This window comes from Schistocerca cancellata, chromosome 8, assembly GCF_023864275.1.
Source record: "Schistocerca cancellata isolate TAMUIC-IGC-003103 chromosome 8, iqSchCanc2.1, whole genome shotgun sequence".
Lineage (NCBI taxonomy): Eukaryota > Metazoa > Arthropoda > Insecta > Orthoptera > Acrididae > Schistocerca > Schistocerca cancellata.
Window position 1 is genome coordinate 533,215,528 of NC_064633.1, and position 19,930 is coordinate 533,235,457.

Here is a 19,930-nt window from a genome sequence, read left to right on the forward strand (position 1 = left end):
TAACACTGACATTTGAGAGTTCAAATTTTCATATTTGTTAGGAACAGTGCTCATACCTTTGCAGCTGACATGCTATATGAAAGAGAGAGAGAGAGAGAGAGAGAGAGAGAGAGAGAGAGAGAGAGGGAGAGAGAGAGATAAAAACGGGGGCAACAAACTTAGGAGTTAGGCAGGGACTTTAAGGTACTATAAAATTATTCACACAAGATTTGGAATCAAACAGTACACAAACAACAATTTTTTTGTAATGTATTTGAACAACACAAAATTTTGCATGTTTTAGAATAAAGAAACCCACTGATGTGGTGGCATTTTGCTGAAACTGGTTCGAGGATGTAAATAAACAAGAAGCGTTTTGCATCATAACTATAGTAAAAGCGTGAATCTTTAGGTTTTGGCGGCGCAAAGACTGTTCCATTAAGTTTTGGGTGTGCATCCACAAGAATTCTCCTTCTTCTTCTAATATTTCGGCTGTATAATGTTCAGCCATCTTTGGAGTGAGCCGCAAGACTTCCGCTCCAGTGCTCGCTTCGTCCCTTTATACTCTTGTACTGCCGCAAATGCGCATGTGGCCACAGATGCAAATGCGCCAGAGACGTGCACATTGCGTGAGTTACATCTACGACTTCGCAGTCGATCTGTGTTGGCCTGTCGATATTATCATTGTGAGCCGCAATGTGACGACGTCTTTGTGAGTTTATTACACCAAGTACCGTATTCCATGATTTATCACGGTTAAAATGAAACAACTATCTCTATTAATTAAATTGGTCATCAAGCGAATTTTAATTGCCTCCTTCACTATCGAGTCCCAAAAAGATGATGTAGTTGCCAAAATTTTGACGTTGTCATACAACATACTGTGACCAGTGTCGATACAGTGCTCTGCCACTGCCGACTTGTTAGGTTGTAAAAGTCGTGTGTACCTCGGGCGTTCTGTATACCTTTCTTGGACAGTACAAGTTGTTTGTCCAATGTAAGAAAGGCCACATTCACATGGAATTTTGTAAACTCCTGATTTTCAGAGCAGCAAATCATCTTTGACTGAGCCCATGACTGTAGCTGTTTTGGGTGGACGACGAAAAACCTTCTCCTCGAAGTCTTCCTTAAATAAATTGGCCACCAGAGAGGATAAGGGACTACCCATGGCAACTCCGTCCGTCTGTTCAAAAAATTCGTTGTTAAATAATAAGTACGTAGAGGTCAGAACATGTTTGAATAAAGCTGAAATCTCTTTGTCAAAACTTCTTTCAGTAAGTTGTAGAGATTCTGGAAGGGGAACCTTTGTGAATAAAGACATCACATTGAAACTAACTAATAAATCAGAAGGGTTCATTTTCAATGATTTCAGTTTACTAATGGAATCAGCAGAGTTTCTTATGTGGTGAGCGCATTTTCCCCACAAGAGGCCTCTACAACGATGCCAGGTGTTTGGCAACGTCATAGGTTGGAGAGCCTACGTTACTCACTATGGGGCAGAGAGGAACATCTTTCTTGTGGACCTTTGGTAGTCCATAAAATCTAGGAAGCACCACACCACTTTGTTTCAATCTCTGAAAAGGTGACCATTTGCAGTCAATGTGGTCTTTTCAGTTTGAATTTTCTTTACTTAATTATGCACAGTTGCACCACCTATAATGAAAAAGTTTCTTCCCCTCCTACTGACCACTTCAGACATTTATAGCCAAATACAGCTCACACACATCACATTCAAGTTAGCTGCAATTTCCCCATTAGGAATGATATAAATGAGAAATACAAAAAAGTGAAGGTACAGGCGGGAAGGAAAATAGTATGAATATTATATTAAGAATGACAATCAGTGAAGGAAAGAATCTTAAATTTTTAACAAAAACTTGAAATTTAAAACAGCAGAGGTTAAAATTTTACAGTCATAATAATAATAACATGTTATAGTAGTAGCAGTAGTAGTAACCTCCTTAGCAAAAGGAACCAGCCACTGGAAAGCTCCAGAGGGTCATTGGGTTAAAAGAACTTTTTCTTTTTTCCCCCTAACACGAAATTCAAATCTGTCGTTTATAATGGCTTACCATCATGCAACATTGAAGTTGGATAAAATAACAGTTGAACTTAATTGGAAGTGTAATGTAAACCAAAATATGTCAAGATAAAAAATCAAAGCACTGAAGTTATTTTTTAGATGATGTACTGACCACAGGGGTAAACAACTTCAGTGTTCTTACATGGATAAATAATTTTATTTGTAACTTGTTTCAGCTGGTGATGCTAACACTATTATCTAATATAATATGATATTTAAGTCTTTCCTGACAGATATTTTGGAGAGAGAATTCTTGAGTAACATGCCAGATCTGAGTGCAAAAGTGGCATGAGATTCCTTCGCCAAATCAAGATGCATTCGTATACAACACTAATGCACCTCAATACATCCTGTCAGCCAATTATGGTGCCTCAGTTTGACGACAAAATACTGTGAAACAATGATGCTCACATCTGTAGCTATATCCAAGAATGTTTCCTTCAGATATTGCCTTGTTATCTAAGGTGTGGGAGTTTAGGATAAATAGTCTTATGTCATTATTAAGTTTGTAGGTTCTCTAATATGTGTACTATCTTTCGTAATGATGTTGCAAAAGAAGGTATACAAGTATTTTCCTTTGGGTTTAACTATCTGTGTTCCCCCACCCCCTCCAGGAGTTCTACCTTGTTGTATCTGTGTATCAAAATTTACTCTTATCTGAGGCAGTCTGCTTTGAAGAGGTGTCATGTTAGCGGCACGGTACATCTTGTGTGGCGCCCAAGTCATGTCAGCTAGCTGTGTGCTGCCATCGCATGCCCTAGTCTGTGAAATTGCTTTCCAAGCCGCCTGCCACCTGCTCCCTCCACGTGCACCCCTAGCTAGCCCACGGACAGCTCCCCACTCTCCACGAGCCGCTAGACACTTATCCCCAACCCCCTCCCTGCCTCACATCTCTCTCCATCCCTCACCCCAACCCACCCTGCACTCCCATCTTACCCCAGTACACTCACCGGGGGCCAACAAAGAGCTGGCAGTTGACTGAGCACAATGTAAGGAGACAGGCGTTTGCAAGTCAGTGAGTTGTGCATGTTTCTCCTACAAGCTTGAAAAAGGAGTTTTATTCTGAAAGCTAGCAAAGCTCTGTACCTCTTGTTTGTGTATCTGTCGACAATGCAGCACTACTGCCTTTTGGTGAGTCATCTCCTTTATGCCTAGATAATTCTTAATTCTCAACCAGAACTTTCCATACATTATTATGAATTCCACGGTATTTGGCCACAGCTGTTGGCATTAATAAGCATGCAGCTCAGCTACTGCATGACAGACTATCAGACAATATAGCATGGTTCCAAGAAGTACTTTCACCAATGGGATTTACACAAAACTTCGCAATCTACAGCTCAATCAGTGTACCTGTACCCACCAATGACGACAAGAGTTGAATTTTGGGACCTTCTAGAGGAAGAGCCGGAGAAAATATCGAAAAAGATCATCAACACATGGCTGGGTGACTTTATGGCTAAACTGAGAACAGAAGCAAAGTAAAATAGGAAAATATTCTGCACACAGAATGGTATAATGATTGTCGAACTGTGCCAGACATTCGGTCTTCAGATAATGTCAACTTTCTACAAACATGAACTAAGTAAGCAGAAGACATGGCATTTACCTGAAAACCTGAATGCAGAGAAATAAATCAACCATGTGGTAATATCTAGGACATCAATTAAGGAAATTATACATGTTCAAGTATAACCAGGTCCAAAGTTCAACTCAGATCACAATTAAAATGAATTTCATTCATTTCAGAAAGGCTCAGTTAGCCAGAAAGAACCCTTATAGACATGGAGTGGCAAAACTAAAGATCAATCGAGGCGTATTGAAACAGTACCACAAGCAACTAACACTCCAATCTAATAATTGAGCAGACACTTCCAACAAAAAAAACAAGTGGCCAATGTTTCAATTTTGGAAGTTCAGAAAGAAAATAACATAGTTTGGAGGGGAAAAAAAACCAGCAGCATCTGACCATGCTACTGTGCAAACAACAGATGCCCGGGAAAAAATGAAACTCAGAAGTGAAGGATGCAGTTTGAACACACGAAACAGACTGATTATGATTTTTGGAACAGTGTCAGAGACTTCTATCAAACTTTGAGTGTAATCTGAAAGGCTATCAGGCCCCAAGCATATGCTTCAGAGATGAAAATGGGAAAGCTGTGTATTGCCTGAAGTCCCACGATATAATCAAGCCCAGAAACAGTGACAGGCTTTACCTCTCAGACAACACCATGAATGCAAAAAAAGACCACATCCCCCCCCCCCTCCACGATCCATGTATCTTAAGTCTTTATGGAGTATATGTAATTACCATGTGAACAAATGACTACACATTACAATACTGAGAGGCAAGAATCAACTACATGTGTGTCAGAGGGGACAAAAGCTGATTACACACAGAAGATCTAATCCCTAAATACTCAAAAGCACATCATCACTAAATTCTGAGATGTATTTCCTTCTACCAGTTTAGTAAACAACTGAGAGCAGTACTGAGAAACAGCTGAAATCATTAAAATTGAACAAAGCTCTAGGGCCCAATGGAATTCCTGTCAGATTCTACACAGTAATGGCAGCTGAATTAGGTCCCCTTCCTGTCAGATTCTACACAGTAATGGCAGCTGAATTAGGTCCCCTTCTAGCTATAGTCTATTGTAGGTGCTTCAAACAAAAAAGCCATGCACAGTACTTGGAAAAAAGCACAGGTCAAAACTGCCTACAAGAAGAGTAGTAGAAGTGATCCACGAAGCTACCCTCCAGTCCCTTTGACATCGATTTGTTGTAGAGTCTTCGAACATATACTGAGCTCAAACATAATGAGGTATCTTGAACAGAATGACCTCCTCAATGCCAACCGGCATGGATTCAGAAATCATAGATCACGTAAAACCCAACTCACACTTTCTGGCATGACATGTTGAAAACTTTAGATCAAGTCGGTTAGGTAGATGCAGTACTCCTTGATTTACGAAAAGCATTTGACTCGGTGCCACACCTACATTTATTGTCAAAAATACATTCATATGGGTATCAAGTGAAATGTGTGACTGGATAGAGGACATTTTGGTAGTGAGGATGTAGCTGTTATCTTGGAATCATCGTCAGACGTACAAGTAACTTCTGGTTTGCCCCAGGAAAGTGTGTTGGGACCCTTTCTGTTCATGTTGTACATTAATAACATTGCATTAATAGTAACCACAAGACTTTTGGAGATGTAGTTATCTGAAATGAAGTACTGTCTGAAACAAGCTGCATAAATATTCAGTCAGATCTTGATAACGTTTCAAAGTGGTGCAAAGATTGGCAACTGGCTTTAAATGTTCAGAAATGTAAAACTGTGCAGTTCAAAAAACAAAAATATGTAGTATCCTATGACTATAATATAAATGAGTCACTGCTGGAATCGACTAACTCATACAAGTATCGGAGTGTTAATATTTTGCAGGGATAGGAAATGGAATGGTCACATAGGTTCAGTCCTTGGTAAAGCAGGTAGTAGACTTTGGTTTATTGGTAGAATACTGGTGAAGCGCAATCAGTCTACAGAGAAGACAGCTTACAAATCACTCAGGCAATCGGTTCTAGAATATTGCTCAAGTGTGTGAGATGCATACCAAATAGGACTAATAGAGAAGGGAAGCATGAATGGTCACAGATATGTTTGATCCATTGGAGAGTGTAGAAGTGAATTGGAAGACTCTTGAAGATAGACGTAAACTATCACGAGAACATCTATTAACAAAGCTTCAAGAACTAGCTTTAAATGATGACTCTAGGAATACATTACAATCTCCTACATATTGCTCACACAGGGTTCATGCTGATAAGGTTATAATAATTATTGTACATGCAGAGGCATTCAAATACTCCTTCTGATCCTGTTCCATACATGAATGGAATAGGAAAAAACCCTAATGACTGATACAATAGGTTGGATCCCCTGCCATGCACCTCACAGTGGTTTGGAGGGTGTAGATGCAGATGTAGATGAGAACTAAAACTATAAAAATAAACGAACGATGAAAGGTCTGTGGTCCACACCCTTGTTGGTTGCAACATGACTGCAACTCTTTTTAATCATCGGTAGGGTTTATGAACTGTGAAAAGGAGAGAGAGAGAGAGAGAGAGAGAGAGAGAGAGTGTGTGTGTGTGTGTGTGTGTGTGTGTGTGTGTGTGTGTGTGTGTGTGTCTATTCTCAATGATGGCAAAACAACTCCTTCACTCACACAAAATAATATTCACTTAAAGGTAAATGTGCTATTAATGATTAACAATACATTACCAATAAGTCTACACATATACTTAACTCTAATAAAATAGTCACTGCAAGTGCTTTAGAAGATGGCAACTCACCTGATCAAAATTGTTTTCTCTTATAGAGAAAGTCTGATGGGTATTGGAAGAACGACTGGAACGACCACTGTGCGAACTGCATGATGTACTGCCTGAATCTGAGTCAGAGTCACTCCAACTGCAGGAATCACTGTCAGAGCCCTGGATACAAATAATAATAATAATAATAATAATAATAATAATAATAATAATAACAATAACAACAATAACAATAATAACAAGAATAATAAAAATAATAACAATAATAATAATGATGTTACTATCTATATCAGCACATTAAGAGAAAAGGAACCAAAAACCTATTTTTTCTGCTTCTCTACACTATATTTTCTGCACTGACTGTCACATTTGTTGGATAGTAAAGTAAGTATAACACTGGTGGTGTTAGAACTGGAAGGCTACCACTGCTGGCCAAGGTCTGTCTAAACTGCTCACATTTTTTTCCATTTACTGTGATGGTCCTTTAAATGCCTTCAGTCAGTCATAAAATTTCTCTTTTCCTTTCAGTGATTTTGCTTTGACTGCTTCAAAAAGAAACTGCAACTTAAGAAACTATAACAGTACAAGTTCTCTTCTCTTAAAGTGTTTTTAAGGCGTGTACCTGCGGGTAACTTCATGTCTTGCCTATTGCCATTCCCATCAATGATGGCTGCACTGTGTCCTGTTGCCCTTAGGAAATAAACAGACTGAGTTGTCCACTTACTGAAGGTAAAGGTCTTCCTATACAAATCCTTTTCCAGTTATCAGTCTGCTCTATGTAGCAGGAAACAAAGAATATGAAAAAATGATATCCAGTGCATATTTTAGTTACTTTGTAGTGTCAACTGCAATATAAAGTAAGTGCAAAATAAAATTTGCTTCACAGAGAACTAAAAGAAAATTCCTTTAGGCAATCACCTATTAAAAGCTGACTAAGGCAGTATAATAATATATTTACAGGTTTCCACGATGACTATTGAGCAAACATCGTGAAAATATTTAAGAATAAGTTTACTATTTATAAACTCCGCTACTTGATGAAAGATTTTGGAATATATGTAGAATAGTTTTTCTTTTCAATATCTCATGGGAAAGGTGTGAAGGTGTGGTGGATGGCTTCTGTGGTAAGACACCATCTCCAAGAAGTTACAAGTTCAGAACAAACTGTGGAAAAGACCATGCCAGGAACACTTATTTAGCTGGAGTTTCAAAATGCAAGAAGGAAATCAACAAAATACAGGCATATTGTGATTGCACAGAAAGGTGTTGGAAAAGTCCAGATTATGTGTATGTGATCAGTAAGGCACAAAGAGTAAAGGTGACGTGAAGGATGTATCCTACATTGAGTTGGAACAAGTTCTTGTTATTTTCCTGAATCCAGTCATCAGATATATTAGGAACACTTCATACAATGTGTTTTCAAGAAAATTTAGACTTTTTGTAAGTGGATTATTAGCAAACTGTGTAGTTTTTGTAAGTGGTAAATTTTTTTTAAAGAGAAATAATTACTTAACCAGGAATTTATAGTGATACCGTACTGAAATTTATCTTTCTTACAGGTAACAAATCTTTTCTGTAACGCTGTTTAAACAGTAGGAGAGGCCTAAATATTTTAACTACTGCATCAACTACAACTTGGCATAAAAATTAATTTTAACTCATAAAACAAATTCTACTTAGCACGAGTTCCATTGGTGACAGTCTTATAAGGTATTGCAGTGTAAGCAAATACTAACAATTTATTTATTTACACGACAATTTCCATAGGACCAAATTGAGGAGCAAATCTTCAAGGTCATAGAACATGTAATTACAGCATGAAATTACAACATAAAAGGTATAACACACAAAAATAAAATGTTTATGAACCCGAAAAAAAGTAAAGCCATAAGTTTAAGTAAACACAATTAATAATACAACAAGAATCAGCTTAATTTTTCAAGGAACTGCTCGATAGAATAGAAGGCGTGACCCATGAGGAAACTCTTCAGTTTCGATTTGAAAGCACTACTGCTAAGATTTTTGAATTCTTGTGGTAGCTAACAAAGTGACAGTTATTCATACTTCATCACTGAGAGAATTGTTTTCTTAGTGTAAATTTAATGTTTTCAAAAGAAAGTGAGTGCATAATTCACAGAAGTCTTGTAAAATATTGGCAGACATTCTAAGGCATGTCCATTTGCTGTCTCACCCATGAAGAAGTTTTAAGGATGATTAACAGTTCTGTTCGTAAGCCTCTAATATTTCAAATTTAAAGGAATGTTAAAAAGCTATTCATATTATCAACAATCAAAAGTAATTTATTTCTATTTATACATTTTTATACTGCAAAACATTCATACACTTTTCAAGGGACTTTAAAAAAATTCGATTGCAGGGAATTACTTTTTAAGTACACACTTACATTCTACATTTCGTGAACACATTTGGTTGTTCATATTTTGACTTGTAAATTATAGATTGCAGCAATCAGTCATGCTTTTTAAATTTTATTATGCAGATCTTGATTTGGGCTAGAAACTAGCCATTCTCAATGCTAATAATACAAGAAGTACATAGTCAGATGATGTCATTAAAAGTTACACGTAATGGCTTAACTCATATGGTTTGTATATTACGTACCACTATTATTTCCGCTCAAAGCATGTCTACATCTACATCTACATCTACATGATTGTTACTCTGCAATTCACACTTGAGTGCCTGGCAGAGGGTTCATCGAACCATTTTCATACTACTTCCCTATCACTCTACTCTCGAATGGCGCGTGGGAAAAAGGGACACCTAAATCTTTCCGTTTGAGCTCTGATTTCTCTTATTTTATTATGATGATCATTTCTCCTTGCGTAGGTGGGTCTCAACAAAATATTTTCGCATTCGGAAGAGAAAGTTGGCAATTGAAATTTCGTAAATAGATTTTGCCACAAAGAAAATCGCCTCTGCTTCAGTGACTGCCACCCCAACTCGCGTATCATATCAGCGACACTCTCACCCCTATTGCGCAATAACACGAAACGAGCTGCCCTTCTTTGCACTTTTTCGATGTCCACCGTCAATCCCACCCGGTAAGGATCCCACACCACGCAGCAATATTCCAGCAGAGGATGGACAAGTGTAATGTAGGCTGTCTCTTTAGTGAGTTTGCCACATCTTCTAAGTGTTCAGTCAACAAAGCTCCGTCTTTGTTTCACCTTCCTCACAATATTATCTATGTGGTCTTTCCAATTTAAGTTGCTCGTAATTGTAATTCCTAGGTATTTAGTCGAATTGACAGCCCTTAGATTTGTGCGATTTGCAAGTCCCTGTTGATCGGGCTTCACCCACAGTTCATTGAATACTACTGTTTGCAGAAGCCGGGCTGTATGGAGAACACATTGGTTGGTTACATGGCACCATATACATGAACTACATATATATAAGATTCAAAGGAAGTAAACCACTTCAAATTTGCATGAGAATTACATAAAATGAAACATAAGTAAAATTCTTTACATTGTAGTCTGACTTATTTCATATTTGCCAGCACATAATAAAATTTTCATGTTCACTCCTTGTGAGTCCGTTTTTATTATTAAAACATCTAAATTACGTCAGATGGGTAAAACTTTTCAAATTTTTTTAAAAAATTTATAGGACACAAGAAGACACGTGCTGTATACACCTATTAGTTGATATGGCTTAAATATTTTTATCTTTATATCTCCCTTCATTAAAACATAATAAGTATATTGTTCATCATATTTACTAAATATGTTCTTAGATGGCGCCAAATGTCAGTCAGATGCGTGGTTGGTGCAATTTGGCTATTCCACTATAGATATAGAGGATGCTAACCCCATTATCCCTTAAAACCGATTTTCCTTGTAAATGCAAAACAACCAATATACTGAATTGCTGTTAATAATACTGTATATGCATCTGAGCTGAAGTTATCATGGAAGAAATTCTGTTGGTTCAGAATTATAATCATTGTATTCGTACAGTATTATGCAAATGGCTGCTACATATTGGCAAGACGGCAGGTATTACCTCGTTCTCCCTGGGTCAAACCCCACACTGTTTCCCAGCTACAAATCTTATAACAATTCCCAGAACCGTGCATTTTTCATAACAACCTGATCATTAATCAGGTTGCTGTCCGTATTTTTGTGATGGCAGAAGATCTCTAACTCTTCTAGGAGGTCGAGGAACCTGCCCTTCCCGTACTTATGCAGCAACCTCACACTGGATGTCAAAACGGCAACGTATGTTTTGTTGTAAGTAAATGTGCAGCCATACACATCGTATTGGGAAGAAAAATACCAAGGAGAAATCGAGTATGGCTGCCTTCCACAAACAGTAGTATTCAATGAACTGCGGGTGAAGCCTGATCAACAGGGACTTACATGCTTTGAGCGGAAATAATAGTGGTATGTAATATACAAACCATATGAGTTAAGCCATTACTTGTAACTTTTAATGACATCATCTGACTATGTACTTCCTGTATTCTTAACACTGAGAATGGCTAGCTTCTAGCCAAAATCTAGATCTGCATAATAAAATTTAAAAAGGATGACTGACTGCTACACTCTATAATTTACAAGTCTATATAACAGTAGCTGAGTGCAGCCGCATTCTGAATGGAAGATAGCCTGATGATAGTTCATATTTTTCGATGAAAAAATTCAATATTATAGCTTGTTTCTATTTCTCGGGTGATATTTCTTTTTCTCTGGTTTTCTAGTTCATAAGTGAATTCAAAAGTTTTGATTCATAGATTAAAAATTTAGCCTAAGTTGAAAGAGATTACAAGACCTGGCCATATATTAAATACATATACATGACATTAAACTGTAGGCAATAAGTATACCTATCTTCATACTGTAAAGCTTGCTACACCATATACTAAAACTGATATTTACAAGAAATTATACAACATTCAGGGTACAACTTGTCATCAGGTGATGTTGACTCTTTATGTAATATGGAGGACCTAATGACAAAATTTCATTCTATACAGCAACACGTATTGTTAAATTTTAGAAGTTCTATCAGATCTCATCCTAACCAACACCTATGAAATTGGATTAAAATCGGAAAGAAGTGCAAAAGTGTGGGCATTTGTGACTGTATTGTATGGCTTCACTTTAGTTCACAATCTAATTACCACCTTCAAAATCACTACACATTAAAAAAACACCCACCTCTTGCTAACGTCTGCCTGCAAAACAAAGTCAATACCCCTTCCTCCTCCTTTTACGAAATAATATGCCACCAATTTTGATTCTGTCATATGTTTTTCATAGATGGCCTCACATCTGTGACAGCTCTGAGGTAGTTTTATACAGGGTGGTCCATTGATTGTGACCGGGCCAAATATCTCACCAAATAAGCGTAAAAAAAACTGCAAAGAACAAAACTTGTCTAGCTTGAAGGGGGAAACCAGATGACGCTATGGTTGGCCCGCTAGATGGTGCTGTCATAGGTCAAACGGATATCAACTGTGTTTTTTTATTACATATTCGTGTAGTACGTAAAGAAATATGAATGTTTTAGTTGGACCACTTTTTTCACTTTGTGATAGATGGCCCTGTAATAGTCACAAACTTATGACTCTCAATTTTAGATGAACAGTTGGTAACAGGTAGGTTTTTTAAATTAAAATAAAGTACATAGGTACATTTGCACATTTTATTTCGGTTGTTCCAATGTGATACATGTACCTTTGTGAACTTCTCATTTTTGAGAACGCATGCTCTTACAGCATGATTACCTGTAATACCACATTAATGCAATAAATGCTCAAAATGATGTCCATCAACCTCAATGTATTTGGCAATACGTGTAACGACATTCCTCTCAACAGCGAGTAGCTTGCCTTCCATAACGTTCGCACGTGGATTGATAATGCGCTGACACATGTTGTCAGGGTTGTCGGTCGATCACGATAGCAAATATCCTTCAACTTTCCCCACAGAAGGAAATCTGAGGACGTCAGATCCGGTGAACGTGCGGCCCATGGTATGGTGCTTCGACAACCAATCCACCTGTCATGAAATATGCAGCTATGTGCCGGACATCCATCATGTTGGAAGTACATCACCATTCTGTCATGCAGTGAAACAACTTGCAGTAACATTGGTAGCAAATTACGTAGGAAATCAGTATACATTGCACCATTTAGATTGCCATTGATAAAATGGGGGGGGCCAATTATCCTTCCTCCCATAACGCCACACAATACATTAACCTGCCAAGGTCGCTGATGTTCCACTTGTCACAGCCATCGTGGCTTTTCCATTGCCCAATAGTGCATATTATGCCGGTTTATGTTACCGCTGTTGGTGAATGATGCTTCGTCACTATATAGAATGCATGCAAAAAATCTGTCATTGTCCCGTAATTTCTCTTGTGCCCAGTGGCAGAACTGTACATGACGTTCAAAGTCGTCGCCATGCAATTCCTGGTGCATAGAAATATGGTATGAGTGCAATCGATGTTGTTGTAGCATTCTCAACATCGACTTTTTTGAGATTCCCAATTCTCGCGCAATTTGTCTGCTACTTATGTGCGGAATAGGCATGACAGCAGCTAAGACACCTACTTGGGCATCATCATTTGTTGCAGGTCGTGGTTGACGTTTCACATGTGGCTGAACACTTCCTGTTCCCTTAAATAACATAACTATCCGGCGAACGGTCCGGACACTTGGATGATGTCATCCAGGATACCGAGCAACATACATAGCACACGCCTGTTGGGCATTTTGATCACAATAGCCATACATCAACCCGATATCAACTTTTTCCGCAGTTGGTAAATGGTCGATTTTAATACAGGTAATGTTTCACAAGGCAAATACCGTCTGCACTGCCAGAATGTTACGTGATACCACGTACTTACACGTTTGTGGCTATTACAGTGTAATCTATCACAAAGCAAAAAAAGTGGTCAAACTAAATCATTCATATTTCTTTACGTACTACACAAATATGTAATAAAAAATGGGGGTTCCTATTTAAAAAAACACAGTTGATATCCTTTTGACTACGGCAGCGCCATCTAGTGGGCCAACCATAGCGCCATCTGGTTTCCCCCTTCAAGCTAGACAAGTTTTTTTCTTTGTAGTTTTTTCGTTTGATGCTTATTTCGTGAGATATTTGGCCCGGTCACTATCAATGGACCACCCTGTATTATCCAGAAAAAACGCTACCATAGCTTTTGTTTATCGCAGCCAATTTTCCTTCTGATTGGCCTAACCCTGGAATTTGATCTCAACCCAACACTTCATTTGATTACAGCACTACAGTATAGTTATTTATTAGGTTGGCATTGTTAGGAGATAAAGCACTAGCAGCATGAATTGTTACATATTTTAACAAGTTCAACTAATTCAGAATGAAGGAAAACAGTGCTCAAGAAAGTTTACTGCACAATGTTTATAAGCATGCCAATGCTGTGGCAGTGTCACTGTGTTTCAAATAGAATGAGACACAATAACACGGCAGTCAGTTGTGAGTACAAACAAATGAGTACTTAGACTGCTCGAAGGGAAAGGAGAGGAATGGGGTAACTACTCCCACATCCCTCTGGCATGGTTGGTTGTCCAAATCCACATTCTGTGCTACTGCAAAAGCAGAAATGGTATAATGTTCATCTGATCCCTTCCGGTCTGACGAGGGTCGTCATGGACCAAAGCAGTCTCTTCATTCACTTCAAAGTAAGAAACCAATGAGCAATATATAACAAAAAAAAAGTGGAATACACTAAGCATTTCGTGAAGGCTACAGCTGAGTTAGAGGCGTGCATATTGCAATTCAGGCTTGACCTCTATACCAGTATAATACGCAACCATAGTTGCAAAAACAATGCACCTAAAATTGCCATTCTGAAGTGTCCGCATAATATATGTTTCTGTTTTTATTTAATTCCTCTGCCACTGTTTCATTAAGTGTAAACTGCAGGAAAAATAATTACAATGGAAAAGCGGATGGGAATGAATATTTGTAATTTGAAGGGACCGAATAGAAAAAAAAAAAAAAAAAAAACGTAAACAATAGGAAACATTAATTCCGGGAATGTAAACGCAGGATTACAATGTATCAGTTTTTAAGTACTGAAAAACATAATAAGACTGCCCCACCTGTGAAAGTGAATGCCAAAAATGTCTGGGACAGTTTAGTTACGAACCACAGAAAAAGAACATGAGAATAATTGTTCTGCATGTTATTTCAGTTTCAGCCAATTAATGAGTGGATGCTCCAGTTCTGTCACAAATATGGTCATGAATTAATGTCACGTTGTTGCACTTTAATAGCGTGCTGACTTAAAGCTGGTACCTGACAAAGCTAAAATTATTTATTTTCTCCATTACCGTCTCATTAGTGAAGTCTTATATTCATGGTTTTGCTAATTACTTGATTTTCTAGAAATTTTATTGAAGCTTCATCGGAAAGTGTATGGACATAAATGGTATCCAATCACTTATTTACACACATCAGAGAGTAACATTCTCCATTGTCATAAGTGCTGTTTCGTCCAATGATTAAACACAAAGTAAATTTAACAAAGAAGCAGAACACTTCACTTACTTCAGAATCACTGCCAGAGCTGTCAACCGATTCAGAATCACCAGAATCTCCATCATTATCATCACCATCATCATTATCAACAGAATCATCACTTTCACTGTCATCATCTCCATCAGTTTCTTCACTCCCACTGCCAGCAGCATCAGCATCATCATCTTCATCCTCATCATCATCTTCTTCTGGCTCCTTACTTTCATCTCGTTTACCCCTGTCCACTTTTCCTTGACCCCATGGCATCGCTCCTCCTGCCATGGTCTTAGAAGCTTCTAGTGGAGTTGCCGGAGATCCCTAGAACAATACAATTACTAATATTATATAGCTACCTTTGTGAAAAGTATGGCAGACTACTACTATGAAACCAAAGACTCGAGGAAAGTTATTTCTACAGACTTGCATTTCAGAAATGCACAGTTTACACAGATTTGCTTGTTTATTCCACTATCATGAAATGCTTCATCACAGAAAGACAAAAATCAATGAGAAAAAGTATCCATCTAAAAAGTTTCCAAACTATGTACAAACATTATTTGCAAACAAAAGAAATTAAACCTTTTCCCTCTACCTCAAGAAGATAATTTTACGAAGCAAAGATAAAAGTGAATGAAATACGTTTTTCTCACCAGTTTATAATGATACAGTAAACAAAAGCATTAAAGCTATTTATCAAGTGGAAATAACCTCACAGTAATAAGCTATCAGCAATATGGCTGTAACTTTAGATAATCTTCCATCAGAAATTAGACTAGAAAAGAATATGGTTAGGCATTTATCTGTATGAAATTGAAAATTCAACGAGAATATTGGTTTTACAGGCAACAGAAACAAAACATAAATGATATTCCTAGTATTCTGAACTATATGTTTCTTCTAGGAAGTGCAGTAGAAATGGTTGGGAATGGTTAAGAGAGGTGTCATTTACCCCACACAACGTATAGCTCCCTCTTAATTTCCCATGTGCCATGTACACGCGGTTTCTTGTCAACAGAAGTTAGGTTGGCTGACATTTCATAAATTCTATATCAACAAATATGATCAACATTAAAAACAGAATGTAACTGGATGGATAAAAAATCTACACAAGTGGCAGCAGGAGAAAACATATGTTAAGGTAAGGAAATTTGCAAGTTTTTAGAACCAGTGGTTCCTTCTTCCGGCAGAAGGGTTGAAGAGGAAGGAACAGGGGGTGAGGAAAAAGACTTGCAAGGTTTACGAAATGGGAGAGTTCAGAAAAGTCATTAAGATCCCAAGGTCAGAGCAGACTTACCGAGGGGTTGAGAAGGAAAGTTTGATTGTTGGGGACTGCACCGGCTGAGCAGAGATACTGACAAAACAACATGCACGAGTTATTAAGAGCAGAAACCAAGGAAAATAAAAGACACAGAAAACTAAAAGGGAGCAAATAAGGCAGTAATTACTGAGAAGATATGCTGAGACCAATGAAATTAATCTAAATTAAGGCCACACAGATAGCGAGAACCAAGGACATGTAACACCTGTTCCATCCTGCAGAGTTCTAAGATACTGGTGTCTGGGGAAAGAATGCGGATGTCATAACAGGCACCAAGTTCACGACTATCATGTTGTCCAGCATGCTGTGCACCAGAATGTTGGATCTTTCTAGTATACAGCTTCCTCCTATGCCAATTCATCCTAACTGAAAACTTGGGTATAAAAGGCTGAACAGTGTGTACATAACTGCTGGTACCCGGCTAGCCATTTCACACATTACTCTCCCTTTGAGAGTATATGTTTTGCCAGTTACAGGGGTGGTGTGCATAGGGCAAGTCTTGTAGTGGGTACGGTCACAGGGGTAGGAGCCATAGGGTAGGGAGATGGGTGCACAAGAGACATAGAGCTGACAAGGCTATTGCAGAGAAGAATGGACCTCATTTCAGGGCAGGTTTTAAGGAAGTTATAGCCTTGTCAATGCAGCTGATTAATACATTCAAGACCTGGATCATACTGAGTGACAAAAGGTGTACCTCTAAGGGGGTTTTTTTTTCTTTCTTTTTTTTCTTCTTGGGAGGAGGCAGGTGGGGATGGGGTGTCAGTAGAAACAGGATTGGATGTGATGGCCTGGCAGACAAACAAAATGATCAGGGGCATGGCCATGTGAACCAGGATGGCTCATCCCTACGCCAACCTTTCATATATGGCTTGGAGGAGGCTTTCTTGGGATCCGTAAGCCTTCAGTCCCAGGTTTGGTTTAGATACATTGATGACATGTTTGCTGTAGGACTCATGGTAAGGCTGAGTAATTACTGGAATCTCTAAATACATTCTCCCACCTAATTTTCACATGAAACTATTCCGAATTCCATGCCACTTTCTTTGATGTTGACGTCATCCTCACCTAGGGTCAGCTACACATTTCTCTTCGCATTACACCTACCAACAACCCACAGTACTTACACCCTCACAGCTACCATCTTTTCCATGTCAAATGTTCCTTCCCATTCAGCCTTGGCGTTTGATGCAAATGTATTTGTTTGGATGCAAACTCTTCACAGCAATACAACACCATTGTCACTTCAGTGCTGGATGTAATTACCAGCCCAGTGCAATAGCAGATTTCTCAGGCCATCACATCCAATCCTGGTATGGCTGATACTTGCAAAACTTATGAGTTCCATCTGCTCTTACTCAGTGTTATTCTGGCCTTTAATACAGTAATCAGCAACTCTGACAAGGCTACGACTTCTTAAAATCATGTCCCGAGATGAGATGTATTCTGTCAGACATTTGGCCCGCCACACCTAGAACAGTTTTTTGTCACCCTCCCAATTCCCACAATATCCTTGTACGATTCTGTGCTCCTTCTGCACCCACTTCCGTACCTTAAGGCTCCTACACCTGTGACTGACCCCACTGCAAACTAGCACTATGCACCTGCTACCACCAGCTATACCAACTGGCAAAAGATCTGCTATCAAAGGGAGAGCCACCAACAAAACGACACTGTTAGGCCTTTTGTAACCAAGTTATTAGTTAGGATGGATGTCCATATGCTGATGATTTAAACTGACAACACCCAATATCCTGTAGTACCGCGTGCTCTAGAACATGACAGTCACGGCCTTGGTACCTGTTTCGCCGCATGTGCATCTGGATTCTTCCCCCAGACATCAGTTTCTCAGAACTCCACAGGTGGGGACTGGCATTTCACCAAATCCTTGGTTCTCCCCAACCACCTGGGCTTAATTTTTCAGTCTCTCATCACTCTCCCTTCCCCTTCAAATCTTCTGGCAGAAGAAGGAGCCAGTGGCTCCAAAAACTTGCAAATTTCCCTAACCTTGACATGTGTTCTCTCCTGCTGCCACTTGGTGAGTAGATTGTTGTAATCTATGCAATTACATTTCATACATTCTGATTGCTTCCTGGTGTTTCTATCCACCGTTTGAATCATAGTGTAGTAACAGTAGTAGTAGTAGTAGTAGTAGTAGTAGTAATGATAAAAACTTTGTCATGGTAGGTGCGCAATCTTAAGGCAGGAGGCACAAGGCTATTTTTTTTTTTTTTGCTCTTCTAGTAAAATTCAAGATTTAAAATTGGCAAATATATTTTTAACACCAAGTTAATAAGCAACATTTTGTGAAGAAATAAAACCTCAAAATTTCATTTAAAAAAGGAAAACTGGATGCTGTGAAACATAACGTGTCCTCGAAAGTTTCAACACCAAGTCTCAAATTCCATAGGTAAATTTTCGTCAAGTAATTCATTAAGCCACTGTGATAGAATCTGGATAAAGCACTCATATTTTCTCATTCAGAAGGTTACTAACATCTGAGCTTATCTTTTTTCTCTTACATGTATCTTGTTCCACAAATCATCCTGAGAGAGCATGAATAGTTGCAGTTCTTCATTCTTTTGATATAATAACCTGGGGCTACTATTTTGTTATGGTCTTCAACCAAACACTGGTTTGATGCAGCTCTTCATCCTACTCTATCCTGTGCAGGCCTCTTTATCTCCAACTAACTACTGCAACTTACATCCTTCTGAATCTGCTTACTGTATACATCTCTTGGTATCCCCCTCTACGGTTTTTACCCTCCAATACTAAATTGTCACAAAACGTGTTGTATCAAAAGATCCCTTCTTCTCATTCAGATTGTGCCACAAATTTCTTTTCTCACCAATTACATTCAACGCTTCCTCATTAGTTACATGATCTACCCATCTAATCTTCAACATTCTTCTGTAACACCACATTTCGGATGTCTCTATTCTCTTCTTGTCCAAACTGTTTATCGCACATGTTTCATTTCCATACAAGGCTAAACTCCATACAAATACTTTCAGAAAATACTTCCCAACATTTAAGCCTATATGCGATGTTAACAAATTTCTCTCGTTCGGAAACCCTTTTCTTCCCATCACCAGTCTACATTTTATAACCTCTCTACTTCCGAGATGATCAGTTATTTTGCTGCCCACATAGCAAAAGCTCATGTAATACTTCAACTGTCTTGTTCCCTACCTAATTCCCACAGCATCACCCTATTTAATTCGACTAATTCCATTACCGTTTTTTGTTTACTTTTTTTGATGTTCATCTTATTTCCTTCTTTCAGGAACTGTCTGTTCCATTCAACTGCTGTTTCAAGTCCTTTGCTGTCACAGACAGAGTTACAAAGTTATCGATAAACTTTGTGAAGTTTTTATTTCTTCTCCCTGAATTTTAACTCCTATTCCAAATTTTTCTTTGATTTCCTTTACCGCTTGCTTGATGTACAGACTGAATAACATCTGGGATATGCTACAACCCTGTCTCACAGCCTTCTCAACCATGCCTTCCCTTTAATGCCCCTTAACTCTTGCAACTGCTCTCTGGTTTCTTTATGAGTTGTAAATAGCCCTTTGCTCCCTATATTTTACCCCTGCAGCCTTCAAAATTTGAAAGAGAGCACTCCAGTCAACATTGTCAAAAGCTTTCTCTCTAAGTCAACAAATGCGATAAACG

At 38.4% G+C, this 19,930-nt stretch overlaps 1 protein-coding gene across 1 annotated transcript in view; it reads right to left on the minus strand.

Annotated features, from left to right (window-relative positions):
* The window catches only part of LOC126095672 (histone-lysine N-methyltransferase ash1), a 328,263-nt gene that overhangs the window by 291,430 nt on the left and 16,903 nt on the right, over positions 1-19,930 (minus strand). The window contains exons 4-5 of the mRNA XM_049910428.1: positions 14,968-15,255; positions 6,416-6,556 (exon numbers count right to left, since the gene is read on the minus strand). Coding sequence (XP_049766385.1) covers positions 6,416-6,556; positions 14,968-15,255 — 429 coding nt within the window. The remainder of the gene's footprint in view (positions 1-6,415; positions 6,557-14,967; positions 15,256-19,930) is intronic.